The sequence below is a fragment of the Aythya fuligula genome, chromosome 1 (assembly GCF_009819795.1).
Source record: "Aythya fuligula isolate bAytFul2 chromosome 1, bAytFul2.pri, whole genome shotgun sequence".
Lineage (NCBI taxonomy): Eukaryota > Metazoa > Chordata > Aves > Anseriformes > Anatidae > Aythya > Aythya fuligula.
The window spans coordinates 3,007,096-3,033,517 of record NC_045559.1 but is presented as its reverse complement, the minus strand read 5'-3'; the positions used below and the strand labels follow the sequence as shown (position 1 = coordinate 3,033,517).

Here is a 26,422-nt window from a genome sequence, read left to right as displayed (position 1 = left end):
TTGATGGTATGGACGGGGGCTATGCAAGCTAGCTGGCTTCAGGTCCAAGGATAGCCCTGAATTAAGTATTTACTAGTTTAAACATGACTTTGACCAAGAACCCTGTAAATTTGAAATCATCTTAAGAATAGGTGCAGGAAAGGTGGTGTGAGGACAGCGGCTTCATTGCAATAAAAGGTATAAAAAAATAAAATAAAATCTTTTCAAAACAAGGAGACACTTTTTTTTTTCTAAACCCCAGCATAGCAAAGGTGTCATCATAGCTCTGACCACAAACCCCAAATCTTTCTCAATAGCTTGTGGCGAAGCCATGAGCTCTACCCATGAGCATTGTCACAACAGTAACTCCCTGCAGGTGCTCCTGTGATACTTCTCTGAGAGATTCCTTATGGTCTTGCAAGAAAAGGCTGTACAGACTGATTTATGGACCATGCTTTGGGACCATGCTTTGAGTTCTGCAGAGTACCTCAAGTGCTTATTCACAAGAGAGCTTCCCATCCCTTCCTTACAGAGAAAAATACACCCTCCCGAAAATGCAACTTCACGCTAAGTGTTCCTGACATCATCCAGGGAGACCTGGCTTGTCAAGAACCAGAGGAGAAGGGCATAAAGCAAAATTTTGTTTCTCCATTGTCCTGCTTCTTCTGGACTTTTGGCTGTTGGCCTTTATTATTTTAATTAGTATTTATTATTTTTACGAATCTCTGCTGATTCAGACTAGAAGGGATTTTGTATATTTACTCAACAGTTTTATGTGTTCCAGACATATCAAATGTGTGTGCATATATACATATCTATATATGAGTGTGTGTATATATAAATAAATCCTTTTATTTAATCAACCAAGTCTGTGCACACAGTTTTTAAACCACGTGTTAAAAATTCTGTATTTGTTTTGGAAATTGAGCTTGCAGGCTCCAACCACACTTATAAAGCAAAGCTACAGCAGAGGATCAGAGAGGGGCCTTCTCTCTGAAAAAAAATAAGTAATAATAATAATAAAAAAAGCCAAAGCAATTCTGTTCACTGAAGACATCACCTGAAAACTCACTCCGGCTTGCAAATCCAGCAAATTCAGCTGCTGTTTGCCTTCATGTGAAAACTGGTAGCCATTGCCTTCTGCGGCTGTGGGTGAATGCCCAACTGTAGACACTTCTCACCCAGATCAGAGTAGTGACAGACACTCCTCAGCAAAATGTCAGAGGCGCTAAGACTAAGAGCTTTCTTAATTTAACTCTTTTTTTTTTTTTTTTTTTGGTCCCAAAAGCTCTAAGCGTAATTTTCTCTCTGCAGACTTGGATAATTGCTGGACGTAATTCAAATCAAACCCAGATCAAATGTATTAATGGAGCCTTATAAAATTCCAGGTACCTGCCAGCCCAGCGTGACTCATTTTTTTTGGCTATGTGAGTAAATTAGCAGTAATCTTTTCTTTATTGTCTTGGAAAATGGCACTTGAGAAGGTTTTAAGCCAGTCTGGGTACATTCATTCACTAATTTTGCAAAGCTGGTTTAGTAGCAATCATCTATCCCTCAAAACAGCTTAGCCCCACAGCCAGGAGTGATGAATCAGAGATTTGCTGTAATGAATCATACTGCATAACAAATATAGCAAGGAAGAACCTCCTCGGTCTATCTCCAGATCCACATGTCTCTCGTCTAACTTATTTCTTGTTTGATTCCCAGTAGCTGAGCTGGCTGCACTTTTATCCAGCTCTCTGTGGATGCCTTGCTCTGTCTCCATTACAACCTCAGTATGGAGCTCCACGGCTTAAACAATGACAGTCCAAAAAATGGTCTCAGACACCCTGAACCACAGAGGGAATCCTGGATACTGCATCTTCTTTCTCTGCACCCCCCTCCAAGGTTATAATTCAAAATAATTCGAAAGTGCAAAAGAAAGGGCGCAAAGGCAGAGGTGCAATGGGTAGATCTGGTTAAAATTAGTCTCCTGCTAGTGATGAAGTGGATGCTTTCTATTTTAGAGATACCAAAGAGAATAAAAGCCAGAGGCTGTACCTGAATGATGAGACAGAGTCCCAGTCATCCACCCTAGCAGCTACACACCCTGCAAACAAGCTGGCACCTATGAAACAAGCACCTCTTCCTCTTAGTTTGCTTTATGCTGGGAGGAGGATGGGAGATCTGTGGCAGAAAGCAAAGGGATGCCCTTCAGGGCCAGGCAAAGCTTGGCCATTCCACCTCCAGCCTCTCCTTGGCTGTTTCTTTGTCTCTTGCTGGGAGCTTCAGAAGAGAAACCAGGGAGCAAAGAGGCTCTGGAGAGCTTCTCCTCTCACCTCCCAGCCAGGCCTGAAGCCAGGAGAAGGAAGGGCCCCGTTCTGTAACTTTCCTGGGGATAAAAGGGGAATTCACTCTCCTGGGCTGTCAATCTTACACCTTTTAAGCAGCACTAAACTCACTTTAATAAGGAAGGGAGTAAAGCGATTTCTCATTTCACTGATAACCTGAACTCTGACTGAAAATAAAACCTCCAAATGGAAAATCCAGACACTAAAGCTCCGAGCCCAACGTGTAAAGATTCAATCCGGCTAAATCGGTAAATTCCCTCATGGTAATTAAAGGCACTAATTGATTTGTGAAAACATCTTCTGGAGGGGAGCTGAACTGAGGGGATTTACGAGTCCTGCTCCTAATCCCCAGATACTCCAATCAGTCCAGTTTGACAGGGGAGCAGAGAGCTGAAGTGGATGAATGAAGGGACACTAAGATTTCTTATTTTGTATCTTTTCAAGGAAATACCAGTGCATTTAATGTCTATTTCCTCTTTCTGAGACCATTTCTGCAGGATTCAGAGAGCATTTGGGTAACACTTTGATGCCTTCCACAACCAGAGCAAATGCTGTTCTCAGACACATCACAAAACTTCTGAATTCACTAAAGCAGCATCAATGAGCCGAAGAGCAAAAGGGATGCCTAGAAAGGAGGAAGACCCTTTGATGGGGCAGGGATCTGGGCTCCCTTTGTATTTCATCTCAGGAGACGGCCTTGGGGTTTTCAGGCATGATAGTCAAACAAGCAATATTTATTCCTAAGCCACCAGGTACACTAAAGCTGTGAGAAGGTGGGAATTGCTTTCAAACCCAAGGACTATTCCCTTCTCTTAGCACAGTCATGATGTTTATGTCTGGGTCTAAGAGGCTAATGGATATTTGACTGGTCCTGTCACAATAAAAAAAAAAAAAATTGGACCCAGCCCAAAGGGACCCAAAACATAGCCATGACCAGGAAAAAAGAATTGCAGCCTTTAGGAACACAACAGCTCCAGGGGACTGTGATACCTCTGAGGGAGTATCTGGGTACTGGAGATGAACACCAAGCTGCAGTAAAGAGCTTCAACATCAGGCTGGAGACCTGCTGTACCTGCCTTTGTAATTAAAACATGAAGTCCCCAGGGCAAGCTTCTGGTGAGATTTTGCTGCATTAAGCCAGCAAGGAAGCTGTAGTCTGCTAATGAAGGTTCATTTTGCTTTGGACCGCACCAAGCTTATTTTGAGAAAGAACATGGCTCCTGCCCATCCCTCACAAGGCTCTTTGGAAATTTTCTCCCAGGATTGCACACAGCTATGGAAATCCAAAGTGCTACAGTGAATACAGAGAGCTTTGCTGGCATTTATTGTCTTCCTAAGAGGCAAGTCCACCAGCTCTCATGGTTCTTGGGATCTGGAAGTGGAATCTTGGAAAGCACTTTCCTATATCAAAGACCATCACAAACATACCAGTGCTGCAGGAGAAAATGAGGGAAGCTGGTAGGGTGCGTTCCTGGGATGCTCACCTGAAGATGCTCCACTCAGGCTCAATCCTCAGGATGGTTGGATCCTCCACATACTCGTACTGCAGCTCCTGATGTATCTTGGCCTTGTCCACCCTCACAGACACCTTCACCTTCTCAAAGCCTTCGTCCGAGGCAGTGGTGTTACAGACAATATGTTTGGTGGATCTCCTGTGAGCAGAAGCGAATAAATGTAAACCAGGCTCTGCCAGCAGCAAATCAATAGTGCCAATAACAGCCCAGCTTAAGTCCTCTGACCTTAGCCTATTCCCTGTGAAGTGGAGAAGCTTGCTGCTTCAGGAATATGCTGGGAACAGTGTGACACGTTCAGCTGAGGAAGTGACATTGCCTTTTCACTGGTTTAAACAAAACCACAAGAGCCACCTTTACTCAGGTCTCAGAATATAAACCGAATCCCGAGGGAAGTCCAAACCAGACCTCTCTCCAGAAATGTTTCTGTGCGATTAAATACATGATGGATGTTTCCTTCCTGCCTGCAGGCACATGCAGCAGCAGCTCGTAAAAGGGGGTGTTTGCACCTCAGCTATCCAGTCTGGGATAATAAAGTTGACTTTGCATTAGGACTGTAAGGCTTGTTTAACTGCAGTTTGCAACATGCCTGAGACTTCTGCATGGGAAGTGCTAATGTAGTGGGAAGAATTTTATGGTTTTACTTAAAATGGATTCCGCATAAAAGTCTTCCTTTGGGGACTGGCTCAAAACCAGCTCCAGGTCTGAATTTTGCAGTGGCATTGCCTTCCATAAAGAGCCAAAAATTCAGTCCCCAGACACCCCCAGCCTTCCCAGCACTGTGATTTGTGACACAGATTCATCTTATATCCCTAGAAAGATGAAGAAGGGTTCATCCTTCCCTTGCAGCATGGCATTCACCCTCCAGGTGCTCTTCAAATTTCATCAAAAGTCCAAGCATTGTCAATGCCTTCTAAAACTCCCCAGTCTCTTTAGTAAGCAACTCCAAGCAGCTGTGGTTCCCGTTTGGCCTTTTAAATCACAAGCTGTGACTTCACCCTCCTGAATTATAGATGTTAAATCACGCCACAGTCCTGACAGGCAGCTAAAGAGGATTCCAGCATCCTGGAGAGGGAAGCAGTTTGCCCCAAGACCTTGGTCCCAGGTCCCCTCTGAATGGACCCTTCTTCTGCCAAGGAGAAGCAGGGAGAAATTGTGCCAACTTTGTCTTGAGCTTCCACCAATACTGGCAGCAAAGTGCATTGCACTGGGTAGTTTGGAGCTGCAGGAGCCCCTGGGAACTGGATTTAGGTTCATTCTCACAGGGATCAGGGAACATTCAGCAGGTAACACTGACATTAAGCCTCTCTGAACTGCAATTGAACAGAAGCCAACCCCGAGCTGAAACGCTGCAAGTCATCCATTTCTTAGCACCATGGGACTATTCTAGGCTAACAGGGAGGTGTTTTAATACTTCAAATTGGTGTTGTCAGATTTTCTTTTTTTTTGCCTCTTCTAAAGTAGGGACATGAAAATGAATCTTTTAAATTATGTACCCTCAGAGCAAGTAGCAAAACATGGGACCATGGAGAATTGCAGTGAAATTTGACAAGGGGCCATGGAAAAAGCCCATCAAATACCAATCAAAATAATGAAATAAATACTGTTCTCCCCCAAAAAACAAAAACATGCACAGTGCAGTTGTGCTGATGGAGCACAGAGCAGAATGCTCTTTTCCATGGCAGAATAGACATGGTTATAAGCAAAAAAGTCACTCGAAGGAAAGGGTGTTTGGGCTGCAGGAGAAGTCTCCTGTCTGCGATTGCTCACATCTTTCAGGTTGAGGTATACAAGGTAGGAAGGACTCCTCTGTACCTGTAGAAGAGGCAGGGTTGTCTCCCAAAGGTCACGATGACATTGCTGCCTGCGTTGAGGTTGTTGCCCGTAATTGTCACCTGGGTGCCACCCGACACGGGTCCCCGCTTCGGCTTGAGATCAGAGAGTGTCAGAGTCTGTAAAAGCAAAGGGTGATGCTGAAAACACAGAATAACAAAGATACCTTCCCTCTCTCTTTTTAGTGCTGGAGAAAGGTAGGCGCACCCAGGGGGTTAGCCACGTTAGGTGAACTTCAGAAGATGCCCATATTTTCCTGCTAAAAGAGGAGAATTGAATGACTCCAGTCCTTTAATAGAAACTGCTTGAATGCTGACTTTGGTGAGATGAACTCAGACTTAACCCCAGTCTGGTTTCACTTTGCAAAATAAGGCCTGCCCTTATACCCACTAGGAAATACTGTGTGCTTCCAAAGTCAGTTCCATGCCTGAATCAGCTGCAGCCACGACCTCCCATCTCCGCTGCCCATTTGATAGAGCTCAGGAGATTTTTTGCTATTGTGCAACACCACTTTTGCAAGATAAGCTGGATCTCACACTGCCTTGTTTGATCTTAATGGTGGCCCTTTGCCTCTGGAGAAAACTGCAGAGCTCACAAGTGATAAAAGCCAGCAGGTGCTTAGGGACATGGTTCAGTGGTAGGCTTGGTAGTGCTAAGTTAACTGTTGGACTTGACGATCTTAGGTCTTTTCAAACCTAAATGATTCTATGATTTTAAGATTACTCTAAAGGTTATTGATCTACCATGGGTAGAGGACCTGCTGTACAGCTTAGGAGGATGCCTAAAAATTTCCCTGTGCTCACAGCCTTTTCTCTGGGAAGGAAGAGAGCTGACCGTCCTGTAGTCCCAAAGCTGGGAGCTTGTGTTCTGTCTCTCCCATGGGCACACCACGCGACCCCAGGTCTTTCTCTTTATCTCTCTTTTCAGACTTTGACTCTGAAACAGTCTTGTACTGCATTTGTGTCCTGCACTAATGCTGCACAGCGTCACTCATGTTAAGGTGTGCTCTGAAATACTACAGCCACAAGAAAGAAGAGCACTGCCCATATGAACATTTTTTTTTCTGTTTCTGCTGATTGTCTCAGCCTCTTTTCCAAACATAACACAGTATTGCATTAATATATCAAAAAGAGGGCATAATTCCTTTAGAGGCCCCAAATCTCAAACCTTTTTCTTGCCTTCTTACTCTCTATTCTTCCCAAAAGCAAGATAAAATGCTTGTACTCTGAAGGCACAGATCACCCTGTTACCACAATGCAGAGAGGAGACATCCATTTTCAGGGAGAAATTTGGAGTTACAGTTTATTCTTTCATTTGCATTTTAATAGAAAAACTTTCCACTCAGTCCCAAGTGAAAAGCCACTATATGCATTTAAATGAAGGTGTTTTTTTTTTTTTTTTTTCTTTTTTTCCTCTCTAAGAATGATGACACAAATGCTTGAAGCTCTCCTCAACATCTCCGAATGAGCAGGTACATCATGCAGTCACCTTATTGAGCTTTGGAGACCATTAATCTCCGTTCATAAAACTGCCTGACACATCAGAGCTCCCCCTTTCACACACACGAAACTCCCTCCGTTCTTGTGCCCTTATGGCTAATCATTTTGAAAAACAGCGGCAAAGTTTCCACTTTGCTTTTGTTCAAAATGAAGTTACTGCTTGGAGACAGAGCTGAACTCCAAAATCAGAGATACTGACCAGTAGAAAAAAAAAATATTGACAGAGCTGGACTTTTCTTGTGTTCACACTTGCCTGTTTCTGACATGGTGAATTTAAAACTGTTTTGCCTCGAGAAGTTGCTCACTTATCAGTTTCTGAAGGTTGGGAGGACGTACAAGAAGAAAGAAACAAGAAGTGCCCTATTTTTTACACTTGTCTAAGAATATTCTCCAGCAGGTGTTATTGGGATACAAGGTGCAAAAAGAGCTGGGTCTTCGGTATGTTGTGTTTCTTTATCTTTAGGGTACTGCCTCGTGCTGTGATGGCAACTCCTCTTCCTCATTGATAGCCGTTATTCAAATACAAGTTGTGACTGCCCATGAGCTTGCTGCTGGGAGATGACTTCCCATCCATAAAAAATGGGTTGAGAATTGCCAGCTTGGTGGCACACAACTGCCCAGCAATAGTAGCTACTTTACTAACCACAGCAGGACATTTGAGTCAAAGACCCAAATCCCTTGTCCCAGTCCTTGATGGGCACATCTGCCCTTCTCCTCAATAGCTGATAAAACGGCCATGCTCAATTCAGGGTTCTTGCAGACCCAAATTACATCAGCGATGCTCCTTGGCAAAGCACCGATGTATCTCATGCCGATCTTACAAAAGGCTTTGTGGCTGAGCTTTCCAAGTTGTGATAAACCATTAATTATTTACAGTGGCGTTCATAAATATTGCACAGCGTGTTTGCAGTAAAACTCAGCCTCCAGACTGTTCACCATCTCCTGGCTGGTGAAAGGTGATGGAAAATGCACGGGGGTCTAGTGGATCTGCAACAGGCTGAAGTGGGCAGTGACAGTGAGGGAAAGAGGAATTCAGAAAATCTCCTATATCTTTCTAGGGATTTGACCACTTTCCTCTGCTCCCCAACCTTTTACTTGCCTCTTCTACCTCCTTGGCATAAGCTGTCGGCAGAGAAGCTGCCCTCAGAGCTGTGTCTAAATTGACCTCATGGTGCACATCAAGACCTTGGTTCCCAGGTAATTCCTCCTGAGGACAAGGGCAGAGCAAGACATGGCCCACAGGCAGCTTGTGCACCCCGTTGTCCTTTCTATTAGGTCAATGGCAGCAGCAGGAGGGGCAGCATGGAGCCCCCTCTCAACCCAAAGTAATAGGGAGATATGCTCAAAATGCTCTCCTGGAACAAGGATTATAGGAGCAGGTCCAGAAGAAAAACAACCAGATCACCCCACAGCACCTGCACTGAGCCAGAGACAGAATATCAACTCAATTCAGAATCTGATTTGGGAAAAAAAAAAGAAAAAGGAAGAAGAAAAAAAGAAAAGGTAAAATTTCTTGGATTGAAAGACAATAGCAATAAAATCATAGCAACAAATTAAGTAACATAAAAAGAGAAAGAAAAAAAAAAGAAACGATTTTCATTTAGATCATCATAAATTTAATTTCAGCCTGCAACCAAAAGGTTTGTTTCCCTTTTGGCTTACTGAACTCTCTAATGCAATTTGCATTTTTGATCACAGACCAGTTAAAAACAAACTAACAGCATTTTGAATTCAAAAGTTCTGGTTAGAAACGTTGGGAAGAACTGTTCTAGCATCTCTAAATTAAACTGCCTCTTTTTTAAAGCACCGAAATTAAGGATTCTGTTGAATTCAAAGCATCAGCTTTGAATTTCTCGCAGGAGAGGGGGAGGCTGAAACTATCGGCCAGGTTTGACCTTGCTTGGCTTCATACCTTTTGCAAAAGTAATTTCCAGAGGATTTGCTATGCGTCAGGAAGTGGCATTTAACTCCCGTGAGATGCCCTGCCGTAGCTCTCAAACATCTTCCTCCCTGTAAAGCTGCCACCCACCACTGCCAGATGCCAAGGTGTGCAGTGTGTGCAACAACATCTCTACTCTCCTGGCAGAATATGGGAGGGAGCCAAGCCACGCCAATGAACACAGCTCCTGCTACGAAAGCAGTGGACACGGGAGAGGACGTATGATGGGCAGGCTGGGGAGCACCGGTGTTTTATTCTGTCTAGCACAAAGGTATCAAGGTATGCAGCAGAGAAAACCCTGTTGGCTTCATGCTCATGCACGGCTGGGAGAGCTGGCAGCCGGAAAGCCAGCAAGCAAAGGGAAAAGCTGTCACAGATGGACACGGATGATCAAAGTCAGATAGTAATTCCAAGAGTAGCAAAGGTGACGTGCTGAAGTGTAATGTCTTGGAAAGAGCCCTTCTGTCGGCATGGTGGGGGCCACCTCTTGAGGCATCTCTGTGCCCCAACCACTGTAGCACCTGAGTGACATTGGAAAATACAGAGATCTCTGTAGCTCAAGGGGGAAATCTGAGAGATTTGCATTCATTACTAGTTCCCTTTACCATAAAAAGATACTTGGGCATGTGAATTATTTTAGAAAAGGCCCATTCCCTTGCAGGAGTTGAGAGAATCTGATGGAAACAAAGAGACCCTCTCATCTCAGACCTTCACAATCTGCACAGAGCAAGGCCAGTCAATGCTTGCCTGTCCCCAGCAAGGGGTCTTAAAAGGAATAAGCAGGTCTCTTGGGCAAGAAAGATGGACAGAAAGGGAGAGAATGGAGCAAAACAAGTCAAATGCACAACATTCACTGGGCTCTATTACTCTCCATGAGGCTTTCACCATGGCAAAGCAACATTTCATTTTGAACTTGCACATCTGTAGTAGTGCAGGATCAGGCCCAGATCCCCTCTGACTGCTTTGCAAGCTGATGTCCTAGACAGAGAATGTATCACACCAATCTATGAAACCCACCAGCATCTCTAAAAAGAGAAGTGTGGTTACAATTTGAGTGCTGTTTAAAAGCAGAGCAGACTCCAGATGACCTGCTAAAGGTGGCCACTCACGATAGGAATCTTTCTGTTTTGGAAAATTTGGAAATTTTTAATATTTGGGGCTGGAGATGGCCCCAGTAATACCTTACAGCTCACTCGCAGCCTCACCTTGTCCCTCCTGATCTAGTGCTTCTAGCACTGCTTCTCCTGGACACATAGAAGACCACCTTACACAAGGGCCCCTTGAACTGTACACCTTCAGGATGCTGGCAGGGCTAACATCCCACCAAGGAAAAGAGAGATACCAGGAAGGTTTTTTTTTTTTTTTCCTTTTTTTCTTCCCCCCCTTTTTTATTTAATTTTCTTTTCTATATAGCACTTTTAACTATTAATGAGGATTTTTTGTACTAATTTGGACCGTGGCTGTATCTAACTGTAACTGGACTAATAATCTGGACTATTATTAGACTGTTAAAACATTAATTAAGCAAGCTATTTTTGCTCATGAAAATTTTTCAAAAGGAAATGAACAACTTGGAGTGCTCAGGATGGCAGTGAAGGGCTCAGAGGCTGAATTTAGTCAAGGAGAACAGACGGACACAGAGAAACGAACCAGGTGTAAGGACCTTCAGGGCCCAGGATATCTTCCTGCAGGATCTTACCATGAAGTAGTAGAGCTGTGAAGACCTGGCCATGAACTCGGGTTTGCATTCGGCCACACAGATCTCCACGAATCCAGCATGCTGGCTCGGCTTGGCCTCCCCCATCTCACATACTATCCTGTGGAGAAAACAGAAGCAGAGGCAGGGTTTTAGAGATGGTTTTGCAGTCTGGGTGGGAAGAAAGCAGAGGAAACAGCCCACATTCTTGGGGAATGGGCTGTAGACTTAATCCATCTGCTGCTTTCTAGTCCAGGATCCAAACTGTGCACTACGTTAGTCTTGAAAGAATGATGCTTTTTGTCTGTTGGCACTGAGCAGATACTTAGCTGGTGTAAACCACCATACCTTCACTTCATTCACCAGACAAATTCTGGGCAGAGGTCATGTCTGTGTCTGGTGGACAGCTTTGCAGCTGTAGGACTTGATCATTTCTGCACGGAGAAAGCTGCTTTTCGGGGCTGCTGCCCCACAAATTGGGATTGAACACCCTTGTGGTGGCTGTTATTTGAAAAATAGATAACCACCCAAAGATATCACCCAAAATATGCAATCTAAATATGGTAATAAATGGGTTATTAGCTCCTGAGCTGTTAGAGAGGAATGATATCTTCTTGGGATTTCAGGAAAAAGAAGGAGAGTGAATTCCTCAAAGACCCTACACGTAGTAATAACTGGTAGTAGGTGTGCTGTGGCCCAGTGTGTGCCACACACCCAACTTACTGCTCTGCTGGGATGTACCCTTCCACCAGCGGTTTGCACTCCACTCCAGCCACCTTGACGTGAGATGCGATGTCTCTGAACTCCAGCCCCAGATTCTCCCCACGGATGGTCACTTTGGTCCCTCCTTCACGAGGGCCTGTCACCGGATTGATCTGGAGAAACAAGTCGAGAAATGGGAGAATAATCAGTCTACCTACGTAAAGATATCAGCATCCTGCTGGGTGAAAGAAGAGGAAGTATGAGGCTTCTTTGTGACCACTAAAGACATTCATAGTTATGAATATTGATCAACTGAAGTAACCAACCTACTCCAGATATATCACTGGGTCCAGCTCCCTTGTAAATGCACTGTTTCACACATGGTCCAGCCTCCTGCCTCATATCTCATTTCTTCTCTTTAGACTACTTGCAAAACAGCAAGAGAAATAAATGTCTTTGAGATAGGACCAAGAGTTTCTAGTGTTGCAGCTGAGTTCCGCACTTTATACACATAAATTGCAAAAAGGCAGGAGTGGGCCATGGTACAAAAAAAAAGTAAGAAAGAACAAGAAAAGGACATAGTGAATTTATCTGGAAATGATGTAAGTGGCTTTAGCCAGACACTGTACAAAAAGTACAAAAAACCCAAAGCACAAGGAGTTTTTGATTTGGTCTGGAGGAAGATATTGAACATTGCTGACGAACTCAGCTGAAAATGTCCATCTGAAAACAACAACAACAACAAAACAGCTCAGACACAATGGAAACAGAGTGCCAGGTTATGTACAGAGCAGGCAGACAGTGACAGGGACAGTAGCAACAGCTGCTATGTGCCAACACATCTCCAAAAAAAAACCCAGCTGCCCTCATGGAAGAGCTGGGTCCAGTGGAAGGGCAGTGATGGTAACATGGTGTTTGTGGGGTGGAAGACTCTTTGCTCTTGGTCTCTTAGCCTCAGAATTAAATGGATGGATGTCTTAGCAGTCGTGACGGTTGGTGCATGACATTTGCTCACCGGTCTGGACCTTCACCAGACTTTAAGAGGGGTAGGATCACTGCATCTCACTAAGCTACCTCCACGCAATATTTCCAGCCCATGCAGAGGGGGGGTGTAAGTGGGAGAACACTCTGCATTGCATCTATCACCCTGGTTCAGAGGCGGGTGAAAATTAGCCTTGTCGATGTCTCCTCAACATTAAAACAGCACGGAAATCATGGGGCCGGCCCTTAATTATCTCATTTCTGCCTTTCCAATTATTTACGGTGCCCAAATGTTTTGCCATATGACTGGCGAGCTGAAAGGATCTTCTAATGCTGCTTTCAAAGGGTATTTCCTGCCGCCCATTCGGGATGTCGTGGCTGCCATCTGCCAGCACTGGCAAGGCTCTCCCTGCAGTGAGGACGGGGGAATTCCCTTTCTGAGGTCAGTACCCGTTGGCCAATGGCCCTGCCAACTGGGAATCCAGGTCTGGCAGCTAGACCTTTGCCTAGCAGTGTGACTGGCAGGCAAAGCCGAGGCATTGGCATGAGCAGGACGGCCCATGACCACTTCCCAGCCCCGAGTCTGGCACCACAGTTAGCCTAATTTTGACCGAGAGGCTAATTTTTAGGCTGTAGAATCACAGAAGCATTGAATGGCTTGGGTTGGAAGGGACCTTAAAGCCCATCTAATTCCAATCCTCCTCCCACTAAATCAAGTCACCCAAAGCCCCATCCAACCTGGCCTTGAACCTTCCAGGGATGGGGCAGCCACAGCTTCTGCAGGCAGCCTGTTCCTGTGTCCTGCCAAGTCCATCTTTAATAAATGGAGACAGGCCCTGGAACCTCTAGAGGATACTTTATTCTAGGGTATTTAATATTAGGTACCAAAAACCACCTCCCATACGACTATGTCTTTGCTTTGACTATACAGAGAGCCTACAGATGTCAACAATTTAATAGCATAGATGATGACAAGGGCTGGATCCTCTAGGTTTGTCTGGTGTTGACACAACTTCTGCACTACAAGTCCTCTGCAATGGTCTGGGTAGGAAACCATGAAAGGAAGCATTAGCATAAAGCGAAATTCATCAAAATCTTTGCTTTTCATCCAAACTAGAGATGCTGAGGGATACTGCTTAAGCCTGAAAAGAAAATATCACAACATTCATAAAACAGATAGATGAGATTTATTTGGGTTGGCTGAAGGTTTCACCTTTGTGTGGCCTGTGATGATGATAGACAAGCAGAAGATGGATAAAAAGAAACAGAAAAAGAGAGGCATTTGTGGTTATCATCCAGAAAATGAGGAACATATCTTTAAAAAAAAAAAAAAAAGAATAAAAATGGAATTTCTATTCGAGGATAAACTAATACCGATTGTCTCAGCTGGGGACTCAGCAATGAAAACTTGAGCTATTTCTCAAAAATGGCAATTCCAAAATATTTTTATTTTGAATCTTTAATAGGTATCTATTCAAGCAAAGTTTTATATTTGAAATATTTATTTCGCAGACATCAGTTAATCCCCTTCTGATAAAACAAAACACTTTATATGAATGATGATGAAAGGCTAGATAATACCTAGATAATGGTGCAGACCGCATCATATCATACAAAACCATCCTAAGATGTACTAAAAGTGAAAAGAGAAAGTTAAATCACAATTTCAAGGTTTTATTTTATTTCCCTATGTATTAGACTCTTTTTTTTTAGAAAATAACTCAGTTCCCCATGAAATGTTTTGATACCTTTGTGTGGTTATTAAACTTGCTATCAAGTAGTTTTTACTTGTTCCAGTAAGGTAGGTGTCTAGTAAGGTAGGTCTGTGGCTAATAAGGGCTCACCTATCCTTGAAAGCACTTGCTAGTATGTGGAATGTACCCCACAGCATGTCAAGAGAGGATTTTTTTGATGGTATAACTAATGTCATTACAAAGAATAAAAGGATGTGTAGTGTAAAAAGGAACATCTTGCTAGAAGAAGTCCTTTATTTTGTAGAACGAGGGGTGGGTTTGAGACAAAAGTCACAGAAACTCAGCGGAAACATTATGATCCTCCTTCCATGGGAATTTTTAAAAAATGTGATGAATCAAAAAGTGTCAACAGGAAACTTCCTAGATCAAAATCAGCACAACACCCCTGAAAATCCCCAATTAAACAATGCAATTTTTTTTTAATAATTTCTGATGCTGCAAAGCCCACATATTTCCTTAAAAACGGGTGGACTTGGGATTCTCCCAGGAGTGTACCCCAGCTCACTTCACTCCCACAGATGCCTACAACAAGAAGAAGGTGCTACTGCACTGTTTTCACAGCGAGGGAGAAAGAGCCTGTTCCTATCACAGGTGCAAAAATCTGGAATGAGACCTGTCAGTTTTGCAGAGGGGAATGCAGCCAGGGATACGAAAGCTGCCAGGGAGCCTCAGCTTTCTCTCCGAGACCCAGAGCTATGACGCCGCATCACAATTTACGCCCTCTGCTAGCATCAGCCTAATGCCACTGCTTGTCACTCCGACGGAAGGTTTTCATGGCTGAGAGAGCCCCTAAGTCCTTTAATTTCACTGAGTGGCAATATAAATGCAGGAGCCAGGAAATAAGTGCAGGTTGTGGGAAGCTGTGTGCTGGGGTGCATGCGTGTGTGTGTGTGCCTGTGCAAGTGTGAGGACACGTGTTATTTCTCCTCCCTCGCCTCCACGGATATTTCCCTGGCTCCTGGCCAGACTACACTTGCTCTTACCAACCGCTCCAGACGTGCCATTAGCTGCAATATATATCCAGTCACTCGAGATTACTTCCATGCTAATGGCTCAGAAAAAAAGACTTTCCAAGAGCTACTTACGATCTCACCAGACAGTTGGAATATTTCATGAGTGAATATTGCAATGATCTGTGCGAGCTTTGGGAGCTGCTGGAGGAAATGCCAGCAGAATTAGAAGTGTGTCCCTTCTGGAGCTGTAACACGGAGAATGAGTGGTTTTCAGTTTGTAAAGAGACCGTAGGTACAGGGTTTGGGTTCAAAGCATGGTGGAGAAATATGGATGGACCTTCAGAGCAGCACGTTACTGCAAGGTCAAGCCCTTGTGGTTTGGACTTCAGCTTTGGTTGGCCATCTGACACCTCCCCAGTACTAAAATCTGTGAATCTCTATAACAATTCTGAACCTTTCCCAAGGTTTGAGAATTGGAAAAGATTCAGAAAAGGTTTCCCCTCAGCTCCCTATAATTCGCAAAGCCTCAAAAGTGAACTTTCAAAGTAGCTGTTCATTCTGACTGTCTCTGGGCTTGGCTTCACAGCTTTTGGTGGGTTCAGAAAGACCAGCTGCAGACAAATGCAGGTGTGGTGGGGATCTCCACCTTGGAAACACCATAATTAGTACGGCACTTTGGCAATCCAACTCACTGGGTACTTTGAAGAGTGACAGACTGCAGAAAGATGGACAGAAACAAAATAAGAGGCGCTCCTTTCAATGGCTTCTAGGAAAAACAGATCCTACCCAGACTTTGATCACACAAAACCTCCATCCATGGACACTATTTAGGGCCATAACACCCAGATCTTTTGATTCTTAATTAAATACAATTGAAAAAACTTTTCTTAGTTTCTAGGAAAATAACCCATTTATTATTTTATATTAAAGCAGAAGCACCATGGAGGCCAGATCTCTTCTCTGTCTCATTTTCTTCCTTGCTGTCCTCAGTTGCAAATAAAGCCTTATCCACTCTGAAAGTTTACTCGTGTTAATTAAAGCACGGTGACTGGGAAATGCTTATGGCAGGGGGCAGTTGGTAAGGGTGTACTTCCCATTATCATTGCTCAGGTATGTCAATCTGCATGCCTGTGACCTTGCAAATGCTGTCCATCATGATGGCAGAGGCATCCTAAGAGCAGATAAAATCACTTTAGGCTGAAGCCCCAGTTTCCCCCCCTTGCTGTCTCTACCTTCCTTTGTTTCCTCTTTCTATCACCTTTTTATTCTCTTATCTCTCTTTTGCACCTTGCCCCTAACCCTTCCTTTGGCCCAGTCAGCACAATCAACAGGAAACCTTCTCAGGGACCTTGTTACCTTGCAAGGTCCACCCAGCCTTGCCCTCACTCTCCCTTTATCACTTAATAGGTGATTTCCAAATTTCCCTTAGACCTGGCCAGAGCCTGCCTTCTCCTTGAGCCTTTGGAAGGGAAGGTTGACAATTGCACAGGGCTTTGATTGATCAACAAGGCTGTCTTTCACCTTGCAAAGTCAGCCAAGCAAACAGAAAAGAGTTACTCTGCTGAAGTTAGTGGAGTCTTTTTTTTTTTTTTTTTTTTTCTCCTGGACAGTGATGCTGTCTGCATCCTGCTGCCAGGAGGCATGAACTACACCCTGCCGTCTTCCTCAGCCTCCTGTCAGCAAAGCTCCAAACACTCTGGGATAGCTCAGCTTCTCCTCTTGACCAGTCTGGCCAGAGAGGCTTTTTCTGCCTTCATTCGATAACTCCGAAGTAGTTGATTTGAGATGCCCCCAGGTGTCTTGTCTCACCTCCAGAAAGCCCAGGCCTCCCAAAGGCCTCATGTGCTATCTGCCAGCCCTGCATGGGCAGCTTGCAGGCTTTGGGTTACCCAGCACTGACCTTCCCCAAAGCCAAATCAGGAAAATAAAACGAGGCAAGGGTACGAGACGGGACACACCGGCTTCTTGCAGATCTGTGACTTACATCTGTGATCTTGGGGTTGGTGCATTTGCCCTTGGTGCTGGACAACTCCAGCCACTGGCTCTCCTGGGCCGGGCAGTGCTGCTTCAGCGTGCACTGGTTCTGCCCCTCACACCAGCCACACTCGAAGTCCGGGTCGGCTTTCAGGCACAAGCCACAGCTGTCACGCATGGCCCCACACTTGTACAGGTGAACTGTGGGGATAGGAAAAGGGAGAGGACCTCAGAGATGCAGACAAGATGGGTGAGTGGTGGGATGTCGGGGGGTGTAGTGAGGTGAGAGGGGGGAAGGCATTTTGGGATGCTCGTCTCACAGGCAGGGTGGGACTTCTCCAAGGGGGTAAATAATGGGGGATAAAATGCTTACATCCTCAGTGAAATAAACTGTGCTTGTCAGAGTTCATCCCCCATGCAAGATGTTTTTGGGAGGTGAAAGCAGAAGGGGTACTGCCCTCAGTAAGGCGATGGGCTGCAAGCAGGAGGTTGGGAAGAAAAGGGCTTGGGCAGTGATGTGGCCTTGGACCCATCCTTTTTCTTAGAATATGTGACCCTACCACCAGTCTCAGCCTCAGCTTTCCATCTTCAAATGCTTTCCTAAACCTGCTCTACCCATAACCTAAACTTCACACCAGGGAATTTTCCTGGAACACCTTACCCACCACTCATTGGCAAGGTTCACAGTCACTCAGGTTTCTCCCTTAACATAAATCCCAAGAGAGAATAATAAAAACCACAATGGTCTGGTATGAGGCTGAATCCAGGAATTCTCAATCAGCTTTTCCCCTTTCTTCTGCTCCAAAAATTCAGGCTGTTTTACACTTTGAAGTACTAAGTTGATCCTCCTTTAATACAGACAGTAAAGATTAGTGCTTAGCTCCGTCTCGGGCTGCTAATAAGTGATTAGAGGCAGTCAAAGCTTTTTTTTTTTTTTTTTCCAAATAAAGCTTAACATTTTTGCAGTTCTATGACATAAGATCCTGCTATTTATCCTTATTTTACAGATGTGTAAACTGAGGCCTGAGTCGCAGAGGGGGCTGATAGCAAAAGTCTCCTCCCTGAGGCTGAAGATGGCAGAATTGAGGTTTTCAGGCCAGCTTATCTGTGTATTTGTGTGGGTGTTGGTGGTTTTCGTTGTAAGATGGGGGATTTTCCCTTTGTACTTCTGTTTTGCCATGTCGGTAAGTGACTAAAGTCTTGTCTGTGGTTATTATTATGCACAGTTCAAAAGCTCGAAGGCTTTGGATATGTGTGCTGAAAAGCTTTAGCTCTCCATACCTGCACCCTGCTCTCCCAAAAATCAGCAGGTATTGGTGAAGGCAAGGAAAAAAAAAACTTTTTATTTCTCCAGGCTGGTTGCAAGAAAAGTTTTCAAAACATCTGTCAATCACCGTGTGCTGCAGGCCTCCTGGGATGCTGGTGCTTTCTTATTTTCCTGTTACTTTCCCTCAATTTTTTTGAGCTGATCTGCTCACAATTTTTGGGTGAGTTCAGCCTTTCAGCCCACCAGCCCAGCTTATGTGATGCTGGCTATAAAAGTGGTGAATGATCATCTTGCAACTTCACTGACAAAGACATTGGATCTAATCCTGCCTCTGCCTCTCCCTCTTGATTTTCCATAGAAGAAAGTTTGCTCCTTTGTAGCGCTGTCAAAAATTCTGCTTTTAACCACAACTTTTGTGCTAGTCAATAAAGCTCTATGCCCATGTGGGGCTTCCACATGCATGTGGCTGTTGCCTTGCTGCCCCAAAACATGATGGTATAATCCAGACTATCCCTTTGATGGAAAAGGGTCATGCAGCAGGGAGAGGAGTCAGCTCAGCTCAAGGATGGATGCGAGATGGTGTGAGAAGAGCAGGGAAACTCCTGATAGGGAGTGGGACAAATAGTGGGGAGTGTCCAAGAAAAAGGGAAGGTGAAGTGAGGGAGGGAGAAACTTCTGAGGGGTGGTGGTGTGAGGAGGAAAGACTGAAGGTCTGAGCTGTAAGAGGCTGAGCGGAGAGGGAGCCTGATGCAAACAGCTCCAGGTGGCTGAGGGTGAAGGACAAGAAGAAGAGGATATGGCTGGACCCTCCATCTCCAGCTAAAATACCTGTCTCTGGGTTGGAGAGGCAATGACCCTCTGTGAGAGACACATCAACCCCGTGCCATCCATGGTAATTAAATAGAGCTGGGCTCTGGGCAGGAGGTGGGTCTGGGTCCTTTGCCATTGCGGTTTTGCTTTGTTCAGCCTTTTCCCCCTGGCGAGGCTGCAGCCTTTCTCCTCCCTCTCGCCCTTGCCCTGTTCATTACCACATCACCTCTGAGCAGAGAGTGCCTGATCTCCTGGCGTGTTAACTCAAAGGGCATCATTGCAGGGGAAATAAAAGAGGGGGAGAAAGCACGAGAAGGAGGGGCAAAGACACAAGATACAAAAAAAGTGGGGAGAAGCGGAAAGAGAAGGTGATGAAGGGGAAAGCCATGCAAGTGGGAGGGAGAGTTGTACTTCTCCAGGGGAAAAGCACAAAAAAAAAAAAAATAAAAATTGGTAATTTGCAGGGTGCAGAGAACAAGTCTGCACCAGACAGCACGAGGAGATGGTGGCGGCTTTGTTAAGCGTAGGGAGCGATGAGGCCCGTTGCTAAGGTTACTGCTTCCAAGGACAAGTTGAAATAATTCTTTTTACCTTTGTTCTGTGCTGGGTTGTCGATGTTGAAATTCCCGTTCCACACAACCGTCAGCTCCACTGGCAGGCTGTTAATCTCCATCCCTTCGTACGAATACTAGAAGTGGGAGAGCAAAAGGTAAAAATAAAAGACAACAAAGGCAGCCTCACTTCATGCCCAAAGGTTGGGAAGGGTCCTGGGGTGGGCAAGAATTGATACCACAAGCTGTGAACAAGAGAAATGGAGCTGTCACCTATCTCCCTACCTGTTGTTACCTCCAAGAAGGCCACGGGAAGCTCTCAAAGTTGTGGTTCTCAATGGAGCAAGCCGTGTCCATCTCAACAGCCCATAAGTCTTATCTATCTATTAGGTGAATATTCTGTGATTTCAGCATATCTGCACATTATAGGGTTGGCAAAGTACCTTCTATCGCAGCTCTGCGGAATATTTTGCCAACTCTTGGGTGCACCTCTAAGGCACTGTGGATGTGCCATCAAAATATACCTCTGCTGTGTACTCTGTAGGTGCTGGGTTTGTAGCTAAGGTTATCTACACGAGTGTTAGTTTGAAGAGCTCTTGGGTGCTGAGTGAGGTCTTAGAAAGCAAGGAATGAGAGTAACTTAGAAATGCCTTAAAAAGGGGGAAAATGGAGGTTCTGTGTAATTATAGACCTGTCAGGCTAACTTGACTTCCCAGAAAGAAAGTACATCAAATTATTAAACAATCAATTTATAAGCACCTGCAAGATGATAAGGTGATAAAAATCAGCCAGCATAGATTTGTCAAGAACAAATTGTGTCAGCCCCATCTAATTTCCTTTTTTGACAGGCTTAATGGCTTTGTGGATAAAGGGGAGGCAGCAGATGTGATTTATCTAGATTTCAGTAGAGTATTTGCTACTGTCCTGCAGGAGATTCCCATAAACAAGCTAGGGAAATATGATCTAAAAGAATCAACCATAAGGTATATGAATGGGCTGCCAAAAATGGTCCCAAATCAAATAATTCATTGTTGGGCTGGGAGGGTGTTTCAAACGGAGATTTGCTCTGGGTCTGGCATTATTCAGTATTTCCAATGCTGACTTGGTTGACAGACTGCAGACCGTGCTAACAGTTTTGGTGAATGACTCTGTTCAGGGAGAAAGTGGAAGAACATCCAAAGGCAGGGTTAGGAATTCAAAACAAACTTGACAATTTGTAGAACGGGGCCAAAGTCAACAAAGTGAAATTCAGCACAGGCAAGCAGCGAGTAGTCTTCGGTAGGAGAAATCGATGCAAACAAATATGAAATTGGAGTGACTGGCCAGTGCTGCAGAAAATGGTCTGGGGACTGCTGGAGATCGCAAGCAGATTGTGAATCAACAGTGCCATATTGCTGCCAAAAAAACAAGCAAATCTCATTTGGGGATGCACTAGACAGAGTTTCTTACACACATAAGCCCCAGGAGGCAATTATTTTTCCCTGTTCAGAACCAGAAAAGCTTCAGCTGGTGTAGAGGGTATCCAGTTTCCAGCAAATATGAATTAAGAAAAGCTTAGAAATCTTTTGAGAGAGTTAGACAGACTTAAACAAATACTTGTCAGGCACAGTCAAGGTACACGGTTCTGGCCTTAATGAAGGAAATGGAAGCTGGTCTCTGGGGGCTGTTTCCAGCCCCCCACTTGGTGAACTCTCAGACACGTGGTACTTGGTGTGTTTTTTTTCAGCCAGATTTCGGTTTATCCTAAGTCAGTTCACACAGAGTTCACTTGGTTGCCCGTCAGACCCCACTGCTTGCCTCCACCAGCAGCTTCCACCCAGCACTTCACCCAAAGGCAAAAAGCCTCCTACGAGGGAGAGAAGAGGATGCATCACAGTGATGGTTGCTTAAAGGACAGAATGGGAACAAGGCACAAAGGGAAGAGACACTGCTACCGACCCCAGTACTTGTAAGAATTTACTATCTTGAGATCAGGAATATCCCACAGAACTGGGATCTACAGCAGGACAAACTCCCTCTCCTAAATAAAGAAGTGTGTTCCCCACTATGAGACTAAATACAGTTCAATAAACTGTCTGGTTTTCCTGGATATGTCCTAGGGACCACAAAAAAATCCCCGTCACTAAGGTCTCAGCATGGTTTTCCACAGAGATGTCAAACCTCTGAACCTTCGGAGGCAGGTTTTCCTGTATCCACTAATTGCCATATAATTGCAGAGCAAATCATATATGGTGATTTCTGTCCATTACAGCGGAGTGAGTGCTAGTCGCACGGTAATTTCTGTTTGGACAAACTAAACACAATTAGCCGGTAATCCACAGGCCCCTGTGATTATGATCTAGTTGTAGGGTATTTATGGGCATGAGCTTTGTGGTTACCATGGAAGTAAAGAGCTGCTGCGGGTTATCCGAGTCCTGCGTGATAGGGCTGTGCCCGCCAGCCTCATCCAGTATTAGCATTTTTATGACACTCCTCGGTGTCACTGCCAGCGAGATGCAAGATGATGCGGAGCCGCTTGGACTCACAAGGCCGACTTTTCACAGCTTTACGGAGCGAGGAGCAAGGATGGGGAGGCTGGAGTGGGAAGGAGAGCAACTGAAAAGTAAAGAATAATTAATCTTCTGCCAGTCAGGAGCTTTGCTAACACCTGCTTTGCATGGCACTTGGCAAACGTTGATTGGAAATGGGAAGGAGCGTGTGTGCAGAATGGCTGGTCACCCTTAAGTCGCAAGTTGAATCCGTAGGTGCATGAGAAAGCATTAATTTCTGCCTCAGAAGATCCTCATCTGTGTGCACTGGGATTTATCTGTTAGCAGAGCCTAGGCAGGGCTGCCAAGGGACAGGCAGCTGGAGTCCCCCCGAGCCTTTCATCCCACTGAGAATCCCAGTGCCAACAGCAGGAGCCCAGCTGGGATTTTACATCTTATCTGCCTGTGGCACTGGGGGCAAACACGCGTTAGGGCTGTTAACTCGGTAGAACTGATCCAGAACTGGAAACGGATGTGAGGGAATAAGCAACGAGATCCCCGTGGAAGAGCTCCAGGGATGAAACCAGCTGAGGGCTGGAAGGAAGATGCTCTCTCTGCCTTGCCTTGTCTGCTCAGACAGCTCGTGGGCTCTACGGCAGCAAAACAGAGCAATTTGCAAAGTAACAGGGAGTAGATGCTCCGTCCTGCTCAGACCACAGGAGCTGCTAACTCATTGTGGTCTCTGTTCAAAGCCCGCTGAACTCGAGAGGAGTCTTTGAAAAGGATTTGCTTGGCTGTAACAATAAGATGGAAATATGTTTCAGAGGAGAGAAAAGGGCCGAGGCATCGATCTGCAGGACGCACAGCAGAGCTTCCTGGGCACTCCTGCTACGAGCGTTCATACCACTAAGACTTGTATGTACGTGTCGCCGTGCACAACTTTCTCCAGCACAGGCAAAAATTGCACAAAAGACATAAATCTGACCCCGAAGTCTGCGAAATCTGGATTCCCACCATGCATATCAAATCAAAGTAGAAAATTACAGGCAATTTAGAGGCCCTAACTGAGAAAGAGAGGCTGCCCTCCCAGAAAGGCAGGCTGGCTCCCATCAGGAAATGCCAAAAAGCTGCTAGAAGGAGCTGCTGTAATTCACAGGAACAGCACATTGTGTTTTGAACTCTCGAGCACCAGGCTCTTTGTCTCTTAAACTCTTTGCTAGTATCAGATAGCCTTACAACAGGGGCTGAGCCCGTGGCACCGCTCGGCCCTTTCGCCGCGCTGTTAGCGGTTTAACATATTGTGCACAAGCCACCGTAAACAGGGTGTCTGTTTGTCTCCTGGAGGTTTTCACCACCAAGTTCCCTGTCCTCAGGCTGAGATCGTGGCTGCAGAAAAATCACAGCTCTCAGTTTTGTAAGAGCAACGCAAACATTAGCTGACTGAGCAGCAAGATGGTTTATTTTTCAGTAATCTGCACGTTCCTGGCTCCTCTGGGCATCCTGTTAGTGACTACAAGCACCCTGAATTAGAGGAACTCAGCTTTGCAGACCTCTGAGCCTTGTGGTTTGTGCAGAAGCAGAGGGATATGACCTCTCGGTACATCCTCCTGAGATGCTGTGCAGCACAAAGACCTTTGGAGGTTTGTCCTGGGCACGCTTAGGACTATAAACTGAGCGTGGTTACGTGATGTACCTCCAACATGTCCAATAGCAGGGAAACATTTGTAGACAAACAGCTTTTTGGTTTTATTTTAGTGTTAGTTTTCCTTGACAGCACAAAGACTGCTTCTGTGATTAGAGCTTGGGCCTGGGGACTGATTCCTGTATCTGGCTCTGCCACCAGTTCCTTGCGTGACCCTGTGCAAAGCATTTAATCCCTCTTTGCATCAATTTTCCGGCCATAAACAGGAGGCAGAAACCTTCTTGCTCAAAGCCATCACCTTGAACTCTTTGCTTACTAGAGCTGGGACTGAACCTCTGGGTCTGTGTTATCACCCACAAAAAAAGAGCCCACATCACGACTGGGGTCCCTCTGCGATATTTGAACATAGATAAAATAATTTAATAATGTAGATAAATTAATTTAATAATTCAGCAATAATTGAGAGGCGTATGCATGACTCAGCCCTGGGCTCATCTGCCTTTGGCCTCCTGTAAGTGTGTTTTCCCATCATGTTTGGGAATAGTTGCTCTTTTTTTTTTTTCCCAGCCCTGTTTTTGTTTTTGTTTTCTCCCTCCCTCCCTGCGAGCCGCGCCACAGAGTCAAGTGCTTCTGAGATCTCTTGCTCAAGTGCAATAACGTGACAAATACAACGTGTTTGCTTTTCCTATTCCCCTCTCACCCAGTGCTTTGAGCTGTTCCACCCCGGGTCTCGCAGCACACGGACCCGCGAAGGGCTTCGGGGCAAATTCTCAGCAGGGATTTCACTGCTGGAAATCAGCGCGTGCTGCCTGCACGTGCCAAGACCAGGCACTGGGTCAGGCTGACATAAAGCAAAATGTGTGCTTAGGTCTTTGAAGCTGGTGATGGCAGTGATCGTGGCATGGTGAGGCAGGGCATCGCTCACCCATTTTCCTCTTCTTTTTTTGCTGAAGTTTGCTGACCCTGTTGGGCTGACTGCAAGTGCTGGGTCTCCCAGTGCTTCCCACTGGGGAGATTGCTCCCTGCCCTAATAGATCTGTTCCAGCCATTTCTGCTGACGTTTTTACTTACTTATTTATATGCCTCCTTAGCTCTCCTCCTTTTCATTTCCTCCCATCACTCCGTGTCCAGACTGTCGGCGGAGCTATCATAAGTGCAATAAGGAATGGCAGGCAGGGTCTCTCTGAGTGATAATTGTGTGCCTTGGGTGGTGTGATAGAGGACAAAGCCCAGAGCTGAGAGGCTCAAACCACTTGACAAGAACAATAATTGTCCCGAAGCGTGCTGCCTGCAGTGACTTATTGCTGTTATCAAATGAAATATCTCCTGGAAAGACAGGGAGAGAGACGGAGCTGGCTATTGACTGGACCAAGCACCTAGGCACCATCAGTGCTGAATATGACATTACTGACAGGCCATCAGATAGGCTGGCCCCACCTGGGTGTCCTTAAAACATCTCTTAATTGAACTTGGAGCCACTTAGCAAAGTGCCTGCCTAAGATGGATGGACCTGGTTCTCATCTCAGCTTCCCCTGGTGTAGATCCTGAGGGACCAGGCAGCCAGGAGCAAGAGTTAAAGCTTCTTTTTTCCTGCTCCTATCCTGGGTAAAAGCAGGAAAACTCGTGCATTTTGCAGAAGGTGTTCTGCAGGAGCTGGATTTGAGCTCCTCGGTGCCTCCTGTAGGATGGGAGGGGACAGAACTGGAGGCTTACGTTGGAAAACAAGCCAAGAATGATTGCTTAGTCTAGCATGCATCGCCAACAGAAAGATCTGCTGGCAGGATAGCATCCCTTCAGGGACACACCATCACAACACATCCTCCCACCCTTCTTTGGACCTTCTCCAAGCCTGCAATGCAGGTGCTACGCTCAGTGCCTCATCCAGCTACTCTGCTGAATAAAAAAGCTCGGCTGAAGGGGGCTGATTCAATTTGCAAACAAGCTCATACAGCTGTTCCTAAAGCCAGGTGACCCTCGGAGCAGGGGCTCATTGTATCGCGGTGGCTCCAGACGGAATGCTAATTTTGGCAGGAAAGGAAATAATCATGATGGAGACATACCTACAGCACTCCTTTCCCATTGTCTGTGTCCTCTGCCACCTGCTCAGAGCCTGGGCATCTCTGTTCCTTTTTTTTTTTTTTTTTTTCGTATCTGCGTGAATGTTTCTTTCTTTTGTCTGGCTCTCCCTTGCACATCTCTTTCTCTTAGCGTCTGGTAAATTCAGAGCAACAATGAAATAACATTTCTCATAGGGGAAAAAAAATAGCCTCAAATCAGAGAGCCAAAGTGCCTTTAAAAGAAGAGAGAAGAAAAGAGAAGAAAAGAGAGGAAAAAAAAATAGAAAAGAAGAAAGGAGAAGAAAAGGAAGAGGTAGGATGCAGAAGAGGAAGGAGTAGAGTTTATTCCAAAATAATCCTCTCCTCATGGAGATGCCAGAAGCCCACCTGAGCCACCACCAAATGTGGGGCAGGCGTGATACAGACCCTGCAAGGTTATGGAGTGCCCTGCCACCGTGAGCAGCTCAGGAGTAGCC

The 26,422-nt window shown here is 45.3% G+C and overlaps 1 protein-coding gene across 2 annotated transcripts in view; it reads right to left on the bottom strand.

Moving 5' to 3' along the window:
* The window catches only part of PLXNA4 (plexin A4), a 403,695-nt gene that overhangs the window by 55,231 nt on the left and 322,042 nt on the right, over positions 1 to 26,422 (bottom strand). For both annotated transcript variants that reach the window (XM_032202674.1, XM_032202682.1), the window contains exons 11-16: positions 19,820 to 19,916; positions 17,162 to 17,352; positions 11,511 to 11,662; positions 10,791 to 10,908; positions 5,636 to 5,772; positions 3,794 to 3,961 (exon numbers count right to left, since the gene is read on the bottom strand). In XM_032202674.1, the coding sequence (XP_032058565.1) occupies positions 3,794 to 3,961; positions 5,636 to 5,772; positions 10,791 to 10,908; positions 11,511 to 11,662; positions 17,162 to 17,352; positions 19,820 to 19,916 (863 nt within the window). The remainder of the gene's footprint in view (positions 1 to 3,793; positions 3,962 to 5,635; positions 5,773 to 10,790; positions 10,909 to 11,510; positions 11,663 to 17,161; positions 17,353 to 19,819; positions 19,917 to 26,422) is intronic.